The 16,541-nt window shown below is 30.9% G+C and overlaps 1 protein-coding gene across 1 annotated transcript; it reads right to left on the bottom strand.

Annotated features, from left to right (window-relative positions):
- Window positions 1–9,163: 9,163 nt before the first annotated feature.
- LOC116027739 (serine carboxypeptidase-like 45) lies at window positions 9,164–13,525 on the bottom strand. Its single transcript, XM_031269477.1, has 10 exons — window positions 13,273–13,525; window positions 12,632–12,736; window positions 12,452–12,547; window positions 12,243–12,335; window positions 11,817–11,902; window positions 11,460–11,714; window positions 10,127–10,263; window positions 9,927–10,022; window positions 9,660–9,777; window positions 9,164–9,494 (listed from the first exon to the last, which is right to left on the bottom strand). Exons 1-10 carry the CDS (start codon window positions 13,499–13,501, stop codon window positions 9,315–9,317), a joined length of 1,395 nt encoding a protein of 464 aa, XP_031125337.1. The 5' UTR covers window positions 13,502–13,525; the 3' UTR covers window positions 9,164–9,314.
- Between the last annotated feature and the right edge of the window lie 3,016 nt (window positions 13,526–16,541).

Here is a 16,541-nt window from a genome sequence, read left to right as displayed (position 1 = left end):
TTTTTGAACAAATTTTAAAATTTTAAGTTTTAAATTTATAATAGAATTTAATTCTTCGTATTATGTTAGAATATTTTGAATTTATTATTGATTTTTCGTATTAAAATTATGAAATTATCATAATATTACATGAATTTTATAATATGTTCTATTTGTGCATCACAAATTCACAATATATAAGTGTAATTATGTAGCTTTTTGTACATGTTTTATACTTAATTTATTATTTGTCAGAAAAAAAAAAAGAATTTACATGCAATCACATATTCATATCATTTAGTTAATATTGTATACTATCGCTTAATACTCTTGGAGTATATTCTTATATAATTGATCGAATTAATATTGTGTATCGCACGGGTGAAATTTTAAATACTTTACATTCAACTCTTTTAATATAGTTTATTATTTTAGTAATTAACCACCTTAAATATCAATTTATATTTTAATTACAAATATTTATGTTCATAATTTTATCATATCAAATCAACATAATTTTTAAATAATAAAACTTTATAAATGAGTAAATATTTCCTTATTATATATGAAATTTAATAATATTAATAGTTTTTAATAACATAGAATTATTTTAATATTTCAAATATTTAGTCCGTGCATTGCACGGGTAGCATACTAGTATGTATATATTGCAGATGGCTTAATTTAGCTCACTGAATCGGACCAAATTTAGTGGATTTTATTTATATTTATAATATACAAGCAAACAAGGTGTTCTGTTACAAAACTGTGTGTTCCACTGATTTGAAATTAATGCANAAGAGCCAGAGAGAGAGAGCGATGGGTGGGTGAGAGCAGCGAAGGGTGAGAGATAAAGACAGTGAGTATGAGAGTGGTGAGTGATGGAGAAGATAAGAGACGAGTAAAAGAGAATTTTATGTCCGAAACCCTAAAATGAATAGTTCCAAAAAAATTACAGTATTTTTTAAAATTATAATTGTGATAAAAGTATTATATATTTGGAATTATGCTAAATATTATACTTAAACCTATTGTTTCATTCTAAATTATGCATTTAAAAAATTTAAAAATATTGAAAATTTTCAAAAACTCATATTTAAGCCTACAATTTGTTATTTTACATTTTACTAAATATCTTTTTTATATGTACTTAAAAAAATAACTTTTTTATATTGATGTTTAATTAGGTGTTTCGTTGAATACAATTTTTTATGACTAAATGATAGCACTCAATACCAACAATATGACCATGGAAATATAGTAGAGATCTTAACTTATGATTTTACAAAGAAATGTTGGTTGCAACAAAGAAATATGTATCGTTTTGAAAATTGAGGGGCGACATTTACACACCACTAATAATTCAGGGGTGACATTAATAATTGACATATTATTGAGGGGCATAAATTACAATTTTCCATTAAAAAATTGTCTAAAGATTATTATTTTACGTCTCATTTAGATTTGTGAAAATAATTGTGTTGTAATAATGTGTGTTTATTTTAAATAATTTTTAAATAGTATATTAAACAAATATTATACTGTGTTAGAGTCAATAGTACTCAAAAATTATTTTTTGAACAAATTTTAAAATTTTAAGTTTTAAATTTATAATAGAATTTAATTCTTCGTATTATGTTAGAATATTTTGAATTTATTATTGATTTTTCGTATTAAAATTATGAAATTATCATAATATTACATGAATTTTATAATATGTTCTATTTGTGCATCACAAATTCACAATATATAAGTGTAATTATGTAGCTTTTTGTACATGTTTTATACTTAATTTATTATTTGTCAGAAAAAAAAAAAGAATTTACATGCAATCACATATTCATATCATTTAGTTAATATTGTATACTATCGCTTAATACTCTTGGAGTATATTCTTATATAATTGATCGAATTAATATTGTGTATCGCACGGGTGAAATTTTAAATACTTTACATTCAACTCTTTTAATATAGTTTATTATTTTAGTAATTAACCACCTTAAATATCAATTTATATTTTAATTACAAATATTTATGTTCATAATTTTATCATATCAAATCAACATAATTTTTAAATAATAAAACTTTATAAATGAGTAAATATTTCCTTATTATATATGAAATTTAATAATATTAATAGTTTTTAATAACATAGAATTATTTTAATATTTCAAATATTTAGTCCGTGCATTGCACGGGTAGCATACTAGTATGTATATATTGCAGATGGCTTAATTTAGCTCACTGAATCGGACCAAATTTAGTGGATTTTATTTATATTTATAATATACAAGCAAACAAGGTGTTCTGTTACAAAACTGTGTGTTCCACTGATTTGAAATTAATGCAACAAAAAAGTCAAAAAGTCGAATTAAGTTATATTGAAATTTGGATGTGAACACATGGCGTGCAATCACATGGCTAATTATGATAAAGGTTATAGGATTACCATATGAATCTGTGATATGTCACAGAATTCTCCATACAACAGAAGTACCATTTTAATTGTTTATAGCTAGCAGCAATTTTCAAGTACGACGTACGGACGTAGAAAAGTGAGTTATTTATATTTAAGGTTTTGTTTGGGACAGTGATAAATGCTTAATTATTTCTATTTTTATACCATATTTAACCTTATTTTATTGTCAAAAGTTATGATTTTGTCCAAAAATGTTCCCTAATTGCTTCCTTTGTTTCCTTAGGGCCAAATTGAAAAGTAAGTGCACATACATATCATTTCAAGTATAGAAGAGTGAGTAATGAGTCTAGTATCCTATGTGGATTATGAATACTAGTGCTAACTATCATTTTGTTATTAAGCATTTAAAATATGTTGACGAATCTATTTAGTAATTAAAATAAAATAAAAGAATAGCCAACAACCGAGAGGAGCAAGGAGAATCTAAAGTACAATTAAAGAAATTAACCAGCGAATAAAGGGTACTTGAACTTATGAATTCCCTTGAAGACAATAAACAAATCCCTAAAACAATTGCTTATGCTTGAGATTGTGAGACCTCCTAATTATTTATACTAATAAGTCAGTAATTCTTAGGGTGTGTTTGGTTGGTGGGTTTAGGTATAAGGAATGTGTATGAAAGTGATTGCTTGTGTTTGGTTGATAGGTTTTGTGAATGCTACTATGGGTTTGGGTACTATGGGTTTGGAATACCTCATAAATGAGAAAACCCATACCCTTATTAAATAAAGGTTTCATCTCCCTTCCTCATTTCTTCCCCAACTATTAATAATCATTCCCATTCCACCCAACTACCAAACATGCTAAATACTTCCACCAAAACCCATTACCATTACCAAGTATTTGATACCCATTCCGATTCCGATTTCCATGTGCGAACCAAACGCACCCTTAATTTCAGGATAATGAAAGACACAGTTGAATCAAAGGATTTCAATTGTATTAAGGCAAGAACACAATTAAGGTTATTTATATTTAGGGTGTGTTTGGTTCGCACATGGGAACCAGAATCGAAATGGGTATCAAATACTTGATAATGGTAATGAGTTTTGATGAAAGTATTTTACATGTTTGGTAGTAAGGTTGAATGTGAATGGTTATTAATAGTTGGGGAAGCGGAGGAAGAAGGGAAATGAAACCCTTATTTTATTAGGGAACGTGTTTTGCAATTAATGAGATAATCAAAACTTATAGTAGTGTTTTAAAAACCTGTCAACCAAACAATAACAATAACTTTGATACCCATTCCTAATAACTAAACTTGTCAACCAAACACACCCTTAGTCATTTTATGGCCGGTTTTGTTTGAGACTAGTAAATGCATAGAATAAAAGAAACTACAAAGAAAAAAAAAAGTAACAACACACAAAAAAAAAAAAGGAAGAAAAAGAATTGATTCTAAGGTTCATAGTGGGTATGTGCTAAAGGTGAGCGCGGGGTGGATTGGAGCAGATTTGGAGAGAATTCACATCTAATTCGTTAAAGACGGATTTGAAAAATCTCATATGCATCCGTATTTGCAAAGCGTGCGGATCCAACCTGATCTGATTTGCTAAAAGTGGATTTAGTGGATTTGATGCGGATCGAATGGTGAATTTTAAGTTTTAAAAAATAAAATAATTTATAATACAAGATTTCAAACATTAAAAAATCAAAATAATCAATTTTCAAATATTTCATTTAAAAAAAAAACAAAATATCCAATTATTAAAAAATACAAATAATTGATGGAGAAATGCATGTTTTGGTTACTTTCCTAATTTCTCGTCTTGCTTTCCAATCTCCTTTTGATGATTTCCGATCTTTATTTTCAACCTTTCTAAACTTCAAGACTTTTGATTCTTTCTAGATCAGACGAAAATATTTCTAATCTTTATTAGAAAAGTTCAAAGTTTCCAATTTCAATGATTCTTTAAGATATTTCTATAAAACTATATATATATATATATATATATATAGGTATAAAACTATGTCGTTTTGGTAATGGATTAGCGGAGCGGATTAGATATAGCGAATTTTTAAGAAGTCACATTCGTATATCCAATCCACTAGTAGTGGAATTTCACTAAGTGGATCCATATTATCCCATATACTTTAAGTGAATACGGATTGGATCGGAGCGAATTTTACGGATTTGACAGATCCTTGCTCACCTCTAATGAATGCAAGTGTGGTTCTACAATTCTCCACTTTCAATTTTAAGATTTACCCCTACATGTACGAGATAGTTAGAACACCACTTATAAAGCATATTTCTCTCCCAAATGTCCTTAGTATTTGACTATACTTCAATATAGAAAAGTCTAATTAGAGTTATTTGAGTGGCATTGAAAACCCAACTCAAACAACTACCCCTATTATTAAGGGTGTGTTTGATTCGCACGTGGGAATTAGAATCGGAATGAGAATCAAATACTTGGTAATGATATGGGTTTTGGTAAAAGTATTTTGCATATTTGGTAGTAGGGTGAAATTGGAATGATTATCAATATTGATGTTTGGTTATGCATGACCCTATATATAATGGGAATAAAGGTTTTAAAAATACAAAAACAAAAAATCAAGGCAATTGATCCTAATATAATGACATACGAAGCACTAATACGAACAAAAAATAAAAAAATAAAAAAAAATAAAAAAAAATAAATCTAAAAGCACTAATCCAAACTTAAAAATCATATTACCAATAGGATGGAATGATACCTTTTTAAATTAGGGAATAAGGTTTTTAATTGAAGGTGTAATCAAATCTCATAGCTAGCCCTGTGCATCGGACGGTTCGGATATTAAAATCGTCAACCCGTTCGGAGTTCGGTTTGTATTTTGTTAACCCAATCCGTATAAATTAATTTAGTAAAACTATCGGATATTATGAAGTCGGATTCGGACGGATTTAATCGGATATTCAGATGTGTTCGTGTTGAATTAAACAAACTTAAGAACCTTCTCTATGCAGCGTTGGATGAGCCAAAACCCAAAAGTGACAGCTGATCTCAAGTTCTTCCTCTTCTGAAACACCACAGCCTTTTCCTTCCCATATTCTCTATACAATTTGTTTTGCTTGGGGAGAAAAAAACAATAAACTTACCTGCAGTTGTAGCAACGACAAAGAGGTGGAGCCGTGGAGACCTGTGGCGGAGGCGAGCTGAGGCAGCGAGTTAGCAACCGGCCATCTGGTGGAGGTGGAAGCAGAAGCGGAGTGGAGGCATTGAGGTAGAAGCGGACTGCTGGGTGCTGGGGTCTTGCACAGGAGTTATTTTTAATTATCCAAGAAAGCATGTTGGCTGTTGTTTAATCTTCCCAAACATTCATTAGTGGATATTATTTTTTTATTATATATTACAGTATATACATATCACAATGCTATTTAAAAATATATATACACATTATTTCGGATATTTCGGACGGATCGGGTGGACAATATTCAAACCCCACCGATTTTTAAATTTCCGAAACAAACTTTGGTCGGATCAATTTTTCTTTCTCGGATTCGGATATCCAACCGAAGTTAATTTTCGGATCTCGGACCGGATGGGTTCGTCAGGTTGGGTCGGGTTTGCACACCCCTACTCATAGCTGTATTTTTAAAAAGCTGGAGGAGGTTTGCATATCACTTTTTTTTTCTTTTTTTTTTTTTTTAAAAAAAATTCTTGCATATTTTTGTTTGCCTGATGCCATTATGATGATTTGAATTTTGAAAGCTTACAAATAAGATCGAAACATGCTTATATGCTTGAATGGTCTACCCTCAAAGTTAACTACCCTCTATCATACGATGCTTTATGTTGCATGTTAGACTCAAGGTTACTAACTTCTCACAGTAGTCAGAGACTTGCTTTATATGTAGACTTGCTTTATATATATAAATATTGACCAAAAAAATTAGGCTTTAGATGAGAGTTTTACTTATATATACTTATGAATCTGAAACATTTTGAAATTTAGTTATTGGTAAAATTAATATATTTTAATTTGCAGTTTGACTATCAAAACTAACTTTATGTGAAAAAAAAAAAAGAGCAAATAATTCCAATTTTAGTCTCACGAGTATTAACAAAATGACAGTTTTGGTTCACATGTTTAATTTCTACCAATTTTCATCCACGACTATTGTTTTAGTACCAATTTTCATCCACGACTATTATTTTAGTGCCAAAGTTCATCACGCCGGTCACCCATCCGTTTAAAATGTGCCAAAATCTAAAAGTTTTAAGGGTATTTTCATCCTTTTCAACTTAATATCCCAATTTTGAGCATGAACAAATGGATTTAAGCCTTAAGATTGACCACAATTTGCAGTTTTCCTCCTCAAATTAAGGTAAGATGAGGAGAAAAATTGTGAATTGTGATCAATTTTAGGACTTAAATTCATTTATTCATGTTAAAATTGGGATATTAAATTGAAAGGATGAAAATACCCTTAAAATTTTTAAATTTCAACACGTTTTAAACAGATAAGTGACCAACGCGATAAATTTTGGCACTAAAATAATAGTCGTGGATGAGAAAAGGTACTAAAACAATAGTCGTGGATGAAAATTGGTAGAAATTAAACATGTGGACCAAAACTGTCATTTTGCTAATACTCGTGGGACCAAAATTGGTATTTGCTCGAAAAAAAACCACATAATATATACATGTAGATCAAAAAAATTAAAATTTTAATGTCAATATTGTTATGGTTCAGTGTTTTGATTACATTAAAAGTGGTTTTATTTCATTTATATTTAGGAAGTATGATTACATTTTCTATACACTGTGACAACATCTCATTTGAAAATTTTGATTGAGTTTGATGAGCATCCTTCATGCTTAAAGGTTATTATTTTCATCATCTATTCAGCAAAGGAATTTTAATGTGGATGAACTGTTTATTTGTAAATTTATCTATTAAAAAAAAAAGTCTACTTTGACCTCCACAAACTATTACTACTTTTTAAAATGTAAAATGTCCTAAAACTTCAATTTCCATGTTTTTTTTTCATCTTTAATTACCTGATTCATCATGTACATTTTCTAAGATGTAATTGATGAATAGAATAACCATTGAACAGTTCATGGTGTTTAATAGTATTAATAATATATTCATGATAGAAAATGCTATAAAGTTTATATTATTTATTTATTTATTAATACAGGGCCGGTCCAAACATTTTGGAGGCCCTGGGCGAAATAAAAAAAAATGGGCCCTATATAAAAAATTAAAATTAAAATTTAATCTCTTATAATCAAATAAATGTACATATTCAATGTTATATTTTAAATAAAAAATTATTTTATCTTTAATTTTATTATCTAAATAAATAATACAAAAATTTATCCGTGAATCAAATTTGCTCTCATTCAAGCAAAAAAAACATCAGAAAACATAATCAATCTAACTAATTTCATCAATTGCACTATATAATATTCGATGTTATAATTTATATAATGGTATATTATTCCAAATATTCTTAAAATATTATAACAAATTCATTCTGTTCAGCGCATGGCGAAAATACTAGTAATACTAAAAAATAATAATCTCAAATAACATGAAATGCATTTTTTTTTGAAAAATTTATTTATATCTCCTCTTTGTGATTCTATTAATTTTTAAAAAGTTCTCCTTCTTTAGCTGCAACCACAACTTTGTGGGAGCCAGCCTAAGAGAAATTGTCATTTGTGGGAATCGAACCCACATTCTCCCAAAATTTTTCCTCACAAAAAAAATTCACTTACCACTTGAGCTACCCAATTGAGTTGTTTTCTAATATAATTATAACACTATAATATATATATGTATACATATACATATATATGGATAGACCCCTTCTAGCATGGGGCCCTGGGCGGTCGCCTAGCCCGCCCATGCTCAGGACTGACCCTGTATTAATATTTATGGGTCATCTCCTCGGAAATTTGCATCCATTTACAAATTCCCAAAGAATTTGTCAAAGAATTCAACAATTTCATTGTGCAAACCTGTCACATGAGGTTTAAGTCGTGTGAGCACAAGTACATTATGAAAGCGAACAATGACACTTTGATTGGCGTTATGAATCAAGATGAATCCAATTTTCCCAAAGAGATGTTTAAACTCAAGGATTTTGGGTCATTGAAGGTTCCAGGAGGTGTGGATAGTAATCAGCTAATTGGTAACTTTTTATTACAATTTTGTTCTATATTAGGTGGTATTTGCATTTCTTTTTTATTTTCTTTTTTATATTCTAATAATTCATCCATAACTATACCAACTGAAAATGGATGGTTTGGTTGGTTTTCGCGTATTTGATTCGTTGTGTAGTTGCCATTATTTAGCCAAAAGTTATCCAAGTCAATCAAAAACTTCAAAGGTTAATTGATTTTGTCATTGAAGATTCTTGGTATGTATTTTTTTAGGATGACTTATTTATTTTTTTTGGCTGACGATAACCTTGTGGTATGAGCACCTTCATTGTTGTTTTTACTTTTGTTTCAGCATTGTAAGCGTACATCTACACATTAACTATTAATTCAACAATTATTTGCTCGAATTCAAGCAATGATATAACATCAGAAAACATAATTGATCCAAATCATATCTTCATTTGAACTATATAATATTTTGATGTTATAATCTATATAATTATATATTGATCCAAATATTCTTAATATATTATAACAAATCCATTCCATGCATCACACGGGTGAGTTATAATAAAATACTTTTTCAAAATTATTCAATAATACATTAATTTTCTTAATTATTAATGGAATAACACAATTTTATTACACTGGTAAGTTCTTTTTTTTTTAAAGAAAGAAAATTTGAACTTTGATAGGTCATAGTAGTACACAAATTTAACAATATGTGTTTCTAAGCATCAGTAGCAAGCTAGTTGAGCCTAGTTGTGGGTGGTGGAGATCCATTGATAAATGATTTGAAAAGTATAAGAGATTGAGAAGGAGATGTAAATGGCACAATATGAGCTCCCCCCTTCACTGTTGCAAACGTTAAGTATGTCACATTTTTCCCTTCCCTCAATTTACCAAAAGCTTCACTCCATCCTCCCACCTATACAAAATAACAGCCAACAAACTAGAATTTAATTAACTCGATCTTAAAGTGAAAAACCTGAACACACACGGCTTAAATTATTCCAAAATTAACTTTTGTAGAAGAAATTGAATTTAATTTGGTTTCTTCAATTCGATGAGTTTAGCATGCAAAGTGGTGTACCTGATAGCCATTATACCATGGACCATTCTCCTGCAAAGTGGTGAGCTTCACATGTCTAGCAAGCATATTTGCAATTTTTCTTGTTTGTGTGACCGGAACTTTTACATCTTGATCTCCACTATTTCAAAATAAAAAATAAAATAAAATAAAAATAGTGATACTTAAATTAAAAAAGTAGAATTGGGATATATATGCTCCTTCTTCAGAAATGGGATATCAAAACGGATTAGAAATTACTGAGGATAGGATTATCAAAACTTAATCTACCTGTAAAGCAGAATTGGAATATGCTCTTTCTTCAGAAATGCTGATAATGTAGGCATGATGTTAATAGCTAAATTGTCCATCTGATACTTAATAGGCCTGCAGCCATTTTTTAGTATACACGTTTATATTAGCACACTTTTTTGGTGCTTTGAAACATGAGAGAATAATAGATTAATTGAAGTAGAAGATATATAATATACCCTGAACAGAGATCCCAGAGGTATGGCAGGCCAGTTGTATTGGCATGTAAAGCTTTCTGAACTTCTGGCTTGTTTAGGTATGCAGTTATCCTGTCAGCAAGGCATGGATCCCCAATGCCTGTTGTTTCACTACCAACCTAAAACAGTGAAGTTAAGTGTTAGGATCAAGTGCTATAGCTAGTAGCTGACTTCCTCCCAACAATTCTCTAACCATCGAGTATTAGATTTGGCTTTTATCATCCTCTACCCAACAATTTTCCCTCCCAATACCGCTCCCTGCACATGAGCTTGGTCTAGCCTCCACACAACATGTTATTACTGGGACATGAACCCGTGACCTAGCAAAGACACAACTTTATTTTCTTATACTGCAACACATTTTTAGGATGCTGAGTGTTGGACTTGGTCTGGTCTCCGCCTAACGGCAAATTATTGCATGGACCATGGTCCACACAGTTGTGTGGACCAAAAATAAAAAGTACATTTTTATTATACTGAAAGTATATTATTTTTGTACTGAAAGTACATTAATATCAAATAATGTACCTTTAGTATAAAAATAATGTACTCTAAAATAATGTACTTTATGTACAAAAATAATGTACTTTTAGTATATTAAAAATGTACTTTTTATTTATAGTTCACACAGCTATGTGGATCATGGTATATACAATAATGATTGCCGCCTAACAATCCCCAATCACTGGGTGCTTAGACTTAGGCCTTCTTTGGTAAAATAGTTAGTTAGTTTATCAGTCAATTTTAGCTTATTTGCCCACTATTAGTTATTTGACTTGATTAAAAAATTAATATGAGTGTTTAGTTAATAATCAGCTTTTTGTAACTCCAAAATGTTAAAATTCAAAAAGTTGCTCAAAACAACTTTTTCAAATAACTTTTTGAGAAAAGAAATTATACCAAATAGCTATCCGCTAACAACTAATTTACCAAACACTTTTTACAATCAGCTAATGTTATCAACTAACAGCTATTTAACCAAGAGTTGGTCAATAGTATAGGAGTTTGGATGGAACAATAGTGATGGAGGCGACATTTCACTAGGTGCAACAAATGTCTGTAGACTTTGGTGTATGGGCAACCTAATGTCCTATTAGGTACCCTATAATCTAATCAGCTAACAGTTATCAACTAACATTCTATTTCCAAACAGAGTTTTAGTTTTTACTGGGCTTCGCCCAACATAAAGAAACAAGCTAAGAGTTATATATTGGGTCATTTAGGTGCATGAGAAAAATGAAAAATGAATAACATCAAGGTCGGAGAGATCGACTCTTGTATGTATGCACCATATATATATATATGTTTTACTTACATCTTGTTGTCCAGATACACATCTGGGCAAGAGCATATCTCCGGTATCGAAATCGACGCCCAACTCCTCCTCCATCTTAGTCATCATTTTCTTACAATCTTCAGATGGTTTATTTTGTGAGTACTCAAGGAAGAATCTTGTTCCGTTACATAGTTTCTTCTTCATAGTGCGCAATTCTGCAGAAATGGCTCCATGGTACCACAGATAATCAGCTGAATCAACACTGATCACAATATCTAGAAGTGGGTTCCCAAGCTGATCATCCAAAAAAAAGCATATATATATGTATAAACAAATGAATTCTGAAATAATAATGTAAAAATATATATAATGTAGAATTGAATTGAAGGAACTCACTGCAATGCCTTTGAGCTTGATTGGGTTCACATTTGGTTTCCTGTTGTATTCAAGTAGTAGTGCAGCAAGTTGAGGTACAAAGTGACCTGATACCATTCCATGCACACCACACATTCATTATATTTTTAAGTTTGGACAAAATTAAGGGTATATATATTAATATATATATATAAATTCAGATCATTTGAAAACACTTTTTTAGGTGATAATGCGTGAACCATAAAAATGTATTGCAAATACTACATGAATGCACTGCAAAGCTTTGTCAAAGGTCTCTGCTCATCCTCCAGGCATGTTGGAGTAGTTGCAATGCATTCGTGACATAAGTGCAGGGCATTCATTTAGTAGTTCGCACGTTTTCACTTAAGACATGATTTTCATGGGAGTCAGGTTCTATATATATATAATCATTAAAAAAATGTTTACCTGCATAACTATCCCCGGCTAAGTACAAATCTAGATTTCTATATTCAGGGAACTTTTCGAACCACTTGAGAAGGAACTTCAAATTTTCATCAGCTGTGAAAGAACAAGATAGTTAACAATACAGCCAAATTAAATCTATCAATTAACTTAGAAAAAGTTGGTCATTCAAGGTAAAAAAATAAAAATAAAAATAAAAAATTAGTACCTACCTGTCATGGTATCGTTCCAATTGTTGTAGTCTGAGCTCGTATTAGAGTATGAGAATCCAACTCCAACAGGAGACTCAACATATAACATGTTCGACACTGTTCATTTCATTACATTATCGATCAAGTTAGTCAACATTAAGATGATAAGATTCTTGAAAAAACAAACCAAGTCAACATTACCTAAATTCCAAGAAAATTCATTCTTTATGAGGTTCCCATCTTTCCCTGGTCTAAATGGACCATTTTCCCTGAATAGACCAAGGCCAATAGAAGAACATCCCGGACCTGCCTAATATTAACAAAGTTGTTAGAATCAAGCGCTTACCATCCCCTCCCAACACGTACTATTCAATCTTAACTGCCGGTACTCATAATTGACTATAATACCACTTGTTAGGATCAAACGCTTACCAATATGCCAAAAGATATAGCTAATAGCGAATGCACAATTTTATTTCTACGGCCACACATTTTCGAGAGCCAATAAGGTGCTGGACTTGGTCCTTTACCGACCTCCGTCCAACAATTTCCCTAGCCATATAGTGCTGGGCTTGGCCCTTTACCGACCCCGTTCAACAATTTCCCTAGCCATATGGTGCTAGACTTAGACCTTTACGACCTCCGTCCAACAATTTCCCTAGCCATATGGTGCTGGACTTAACCCTTTACGAACCTCTGTTCAACAATTTCCCTATCATATGGTATTGGACTTGGTCTTACCGGCCTCTGCCCAACAAAAATACATACCCTTTCATATATGATTTCAGTTCATCAACTTAACTCTTTTGATCTATCTCTCTCATCAAGAAAGATGATATTACCTCCACTAAGCCACAATGTAAGAGGGAGTGACAGTGCGTCTTTTGACTGTGCTTCCACAAAATAGTAAAACAGAGCTCTGGCATGGCGATCATCTGTGACAATATAGTCAGAATACTGCTTGAAGGTCACGTTCTGAGGCTGCCCGGGCAGAGAACTTATAAGCTCTGCGTTTGTACACAAGAAGGAATAATATGAAACAACGAAGATCAAAAGCCATAAGAAAGCCATTTTTGGAAGAAGAAATTAAAAGTGAGTTTCAAAGCTTTTAGCTCCATGCTTAATTTTATACAATCCAGTGTGAAATGTATGATAAAATTTGAAGTTTATCCAAATTGCGATGCGATGGCTATCCAAGCCAAGAACCATTGACTCTTCTAAGTATTATATTCCAGATGGCTTAATTTAGCTCACTGAATCGGACCAAATTTAATGGATTTTATAATATAAACAAACAAACAAGGTGTTCTGTTACAAAACTGTGTGTTCCATTGATTTGAAATTAATGCAACAAAAAAGTCAAAAAGTCGAATGAACTTATTCTATGATTGAAATTTGGATGTCATCATAATGGTTATATGATTGAAAAACAAGGGTGTGTTTGGTTGACAAATTTAGCTATCAGGAATGAGTAGTATAAAAGTCATTGTTATTGTTTGGTTGACATGTTTAATTTAGAACATTACTACGAAGTATGTATTTTGATTACCTCTTAATTGCAAAATTTATTCCCTAATAAAATAAGGGTTTTTCCTTCCTCCTCCGCTTCCCCTAACTATTAATAATTATTTCCATTCCACTTTACTACCAAACATGCAAAATACTTTCATCACCATTACCAAGTATTTGATACCCATTCCGATTCCGATTTCCATGTGTGAACCAACACACCCTAAATTTACTTACTCAAAAATCCGTAAGTATTTAATTTACTAACGGGTTTTTGTAATTATTAATTGCCAAGAACCTTGATGTGTATGTAATTCTTGTTGGTTAATTGGCCATGGAATAGCTTTTATGTTAGGCATCACAAACACACAAGAAGGCACCACCACAAAAGTGAGTGTTTTTTTTTTTTTTTTTGGGACTATATTGTTAGTGCTTGATGGTTTAAAATTGGTAAGTCAGTATGAGTGAATGATTTGCATATTTTAATTAATATATTTGCCCGTGAGATTGGTGGTGACATTAATTAGATAGAAAATCTCTAGACTAAGAAATTAAAATATTAAAAATCTCAATTTTTAGGGTAGCTATTGATATAGAATTTAATTATTTAATTAAAAAAGTTTACATGAAAGCGAGAAAAATTACAATTTAGTGCATTTGATGCAAAAATCACTTAATATGCAGACGTCATTGAAGTTCAACAATAGAATGCTAAATTTTTATCATTTCACTATTTAATAAAGATGGCTAACATCTAACAAAACATTTTGTTGACAAAATCCAAACCATTGTCTATGAACTTGATGACCACACCGATACATTTGAATCAACCATCAATGTTGATCGCTTCGCGCTCGCTCTCTATTCCCACCTTCTACGATAAATTAAATTAAATTAAAATAAACAATGTTTAATCTAATCATTAATTCTTCAAATCAAAATATAACACTATATATAATCTCTCATCTCACCTATTATCCTTTTTTGTCAATCCCTTGTAACATATCATACCATTTGTGTCCTCATCACTATAACAATTTCATCATCACTATATAGTGTCTCCAAAGCATGTAAGTGCAATACACAAAACATATATAATAGAACTCCAAACTAAAAAAAAAAAGATACTAGTAACAAGATTAAAAAAAAAAATGAAAACTAACATTATTACTCCATATATTAGAAGGATTTGAAGAATACTTACAATTTGAGAGTAACCTGGGAGATCATGCAAGACTTCAAAAATTATGTTACGAGATGAAAAGATAGCTAGTAAAAATGAGTGTCAAGTGGCTCCCAGAGTTCCCCCAAACACTTCAGTAGGCAATTACCCTTATTCCCCAATGAAGTGTTCAGGGGGACTCCAGGGGAAACCTGGCTAGCTCCTTTTCTGTAATTTCTTGATGCTATGTTTCATCAATTTCATGCAATATGGCCACCTATTTATAGTAAGCAAAATTATGAGTTTGAAGGCCTTTGTGAATCTTACACTATGAGCCTAGCTTGGTTCTTAAAGCACATATGCTCTGAATATCCATTACTGTCGTGTTTATTTCTTTTGAAGTATATATTCATTCCTTGAATACTCTTTGTTTTTCCAAGTAAATGTTCATCATGATGCATATTGGTATTTGGTATGTAAGTTAGAGTTCGCAATATACCAATTCCTATGCTAAGAGAATAGCTTAACTGATTGACTAATACAAAGAGAGTTAAGAATTCAGTTGCAGCTTATAAGATTCAATTCCTACCAAGAACAGGTATTGGCTTACACACATGCATACGACAATTTAATTTTATGGTTGAGATTTTCAATCTTTTTTTTTTTTTCATAAGCATATATACTCCCTCAGCCTCCAAAATATTTGCATGTCCAATTTATTATTCATTGATCAAAAAACTCTTTCATATTTGTTTATTTTCTTTAATGTTTTTTCATAATTTTAAATTTAACTTTTTGTGTTTAATATAATTTTTAAATAAGTAAATTTTTATATATTAATAATAAATTAAATTATTATACAAAATTGAATTTTAAATAACTTAAATCAAGTATTCCAGTCTCATTAAGCCGCGAATCAAACAACAAAATGAGACTAATTACTAGGCCAAATTAAAGATGAGTAGCCTGTAAACATGAGGAGGGGGTAGGGGGTTGGGATTTGGGAAGCACTGTCTGATAACAAAACTAAAGGCATAGAAAGAGGTTGAACCTGGTCTATATTGCGGGAAGAATGAAGAGAAGAGAAGAGAATATGTACCAGCTAACATAAAATGCAGGTGACCACAAGTTTTTTGTACTAGTGTTGCTTGCTAGACAAGTAACTTACTGTTTCCTTTTCCTTTTTTGGAAATTAAAAGGATTCAGTTTAACTATTCTTTCCTAATTAACTTTCCTTTTCCTAAACCTGATGGGAACTTTCCTTTTCCTAAACCTGATGGGATTATGCTTCTGATTGTCCTATATATATGCATATTTATTTCACCCCAGTTAACACATACACAATTAACTAATGCATAGGTGGTAGAGTAAATTTTCTATTCTGTCACAATGATGTCTAATGTCATTTTCGAGATTTTGACTCAAACAACCTTAGAAACA

This window comes from Ipomoea triloba, chromosome 8 (assembly GCF_003576645.1).
Source record: "Ipomoea triloba cultivar NCNSP0323 chromosome 8, ASM357664v1".
Taxonomy (NCBI): domain Eukaryota; kingdom Viridiplantae; phylum Streptophyta; class Magnoliopsida; order Solanales; family Convolvulaceae; genus Ipomoea; species Ipomoea triloba.
The sequence above is the reverse complement of the archived record's forward strand: the minus strand, read 5'-3'. Positions and strand labels throughout refer to the sequence as shown.

What these genes read in the sequence shown, in the direction of transcription:
- LOC116027739 (XM_031269477.1), bottom strand. Translation starts at nt 13,501, where the DNA reads ATGGCTTTCTTATGGCTTTTGATCTTCGTTGTTTCATATTATTCCTTC. An exon ending in AGCCGGGGATAGTTATGCAG is followed by an intron (nt 11,903 to 12,242) that starts GTAAACATTTTT and finishes GAATGGTATCAG; the next exon opens with GTCACTTTGTACCTCAACTT. An exon ending in TCAAGCTCAAAGGCATTGCA is followed by an intron (nt 11,715 to 11,816) that starts GTGAGTTCCTTC and finishes TTGGATGATCAG; the next exon opens with CTTGGGAACCCACTTCTAGA.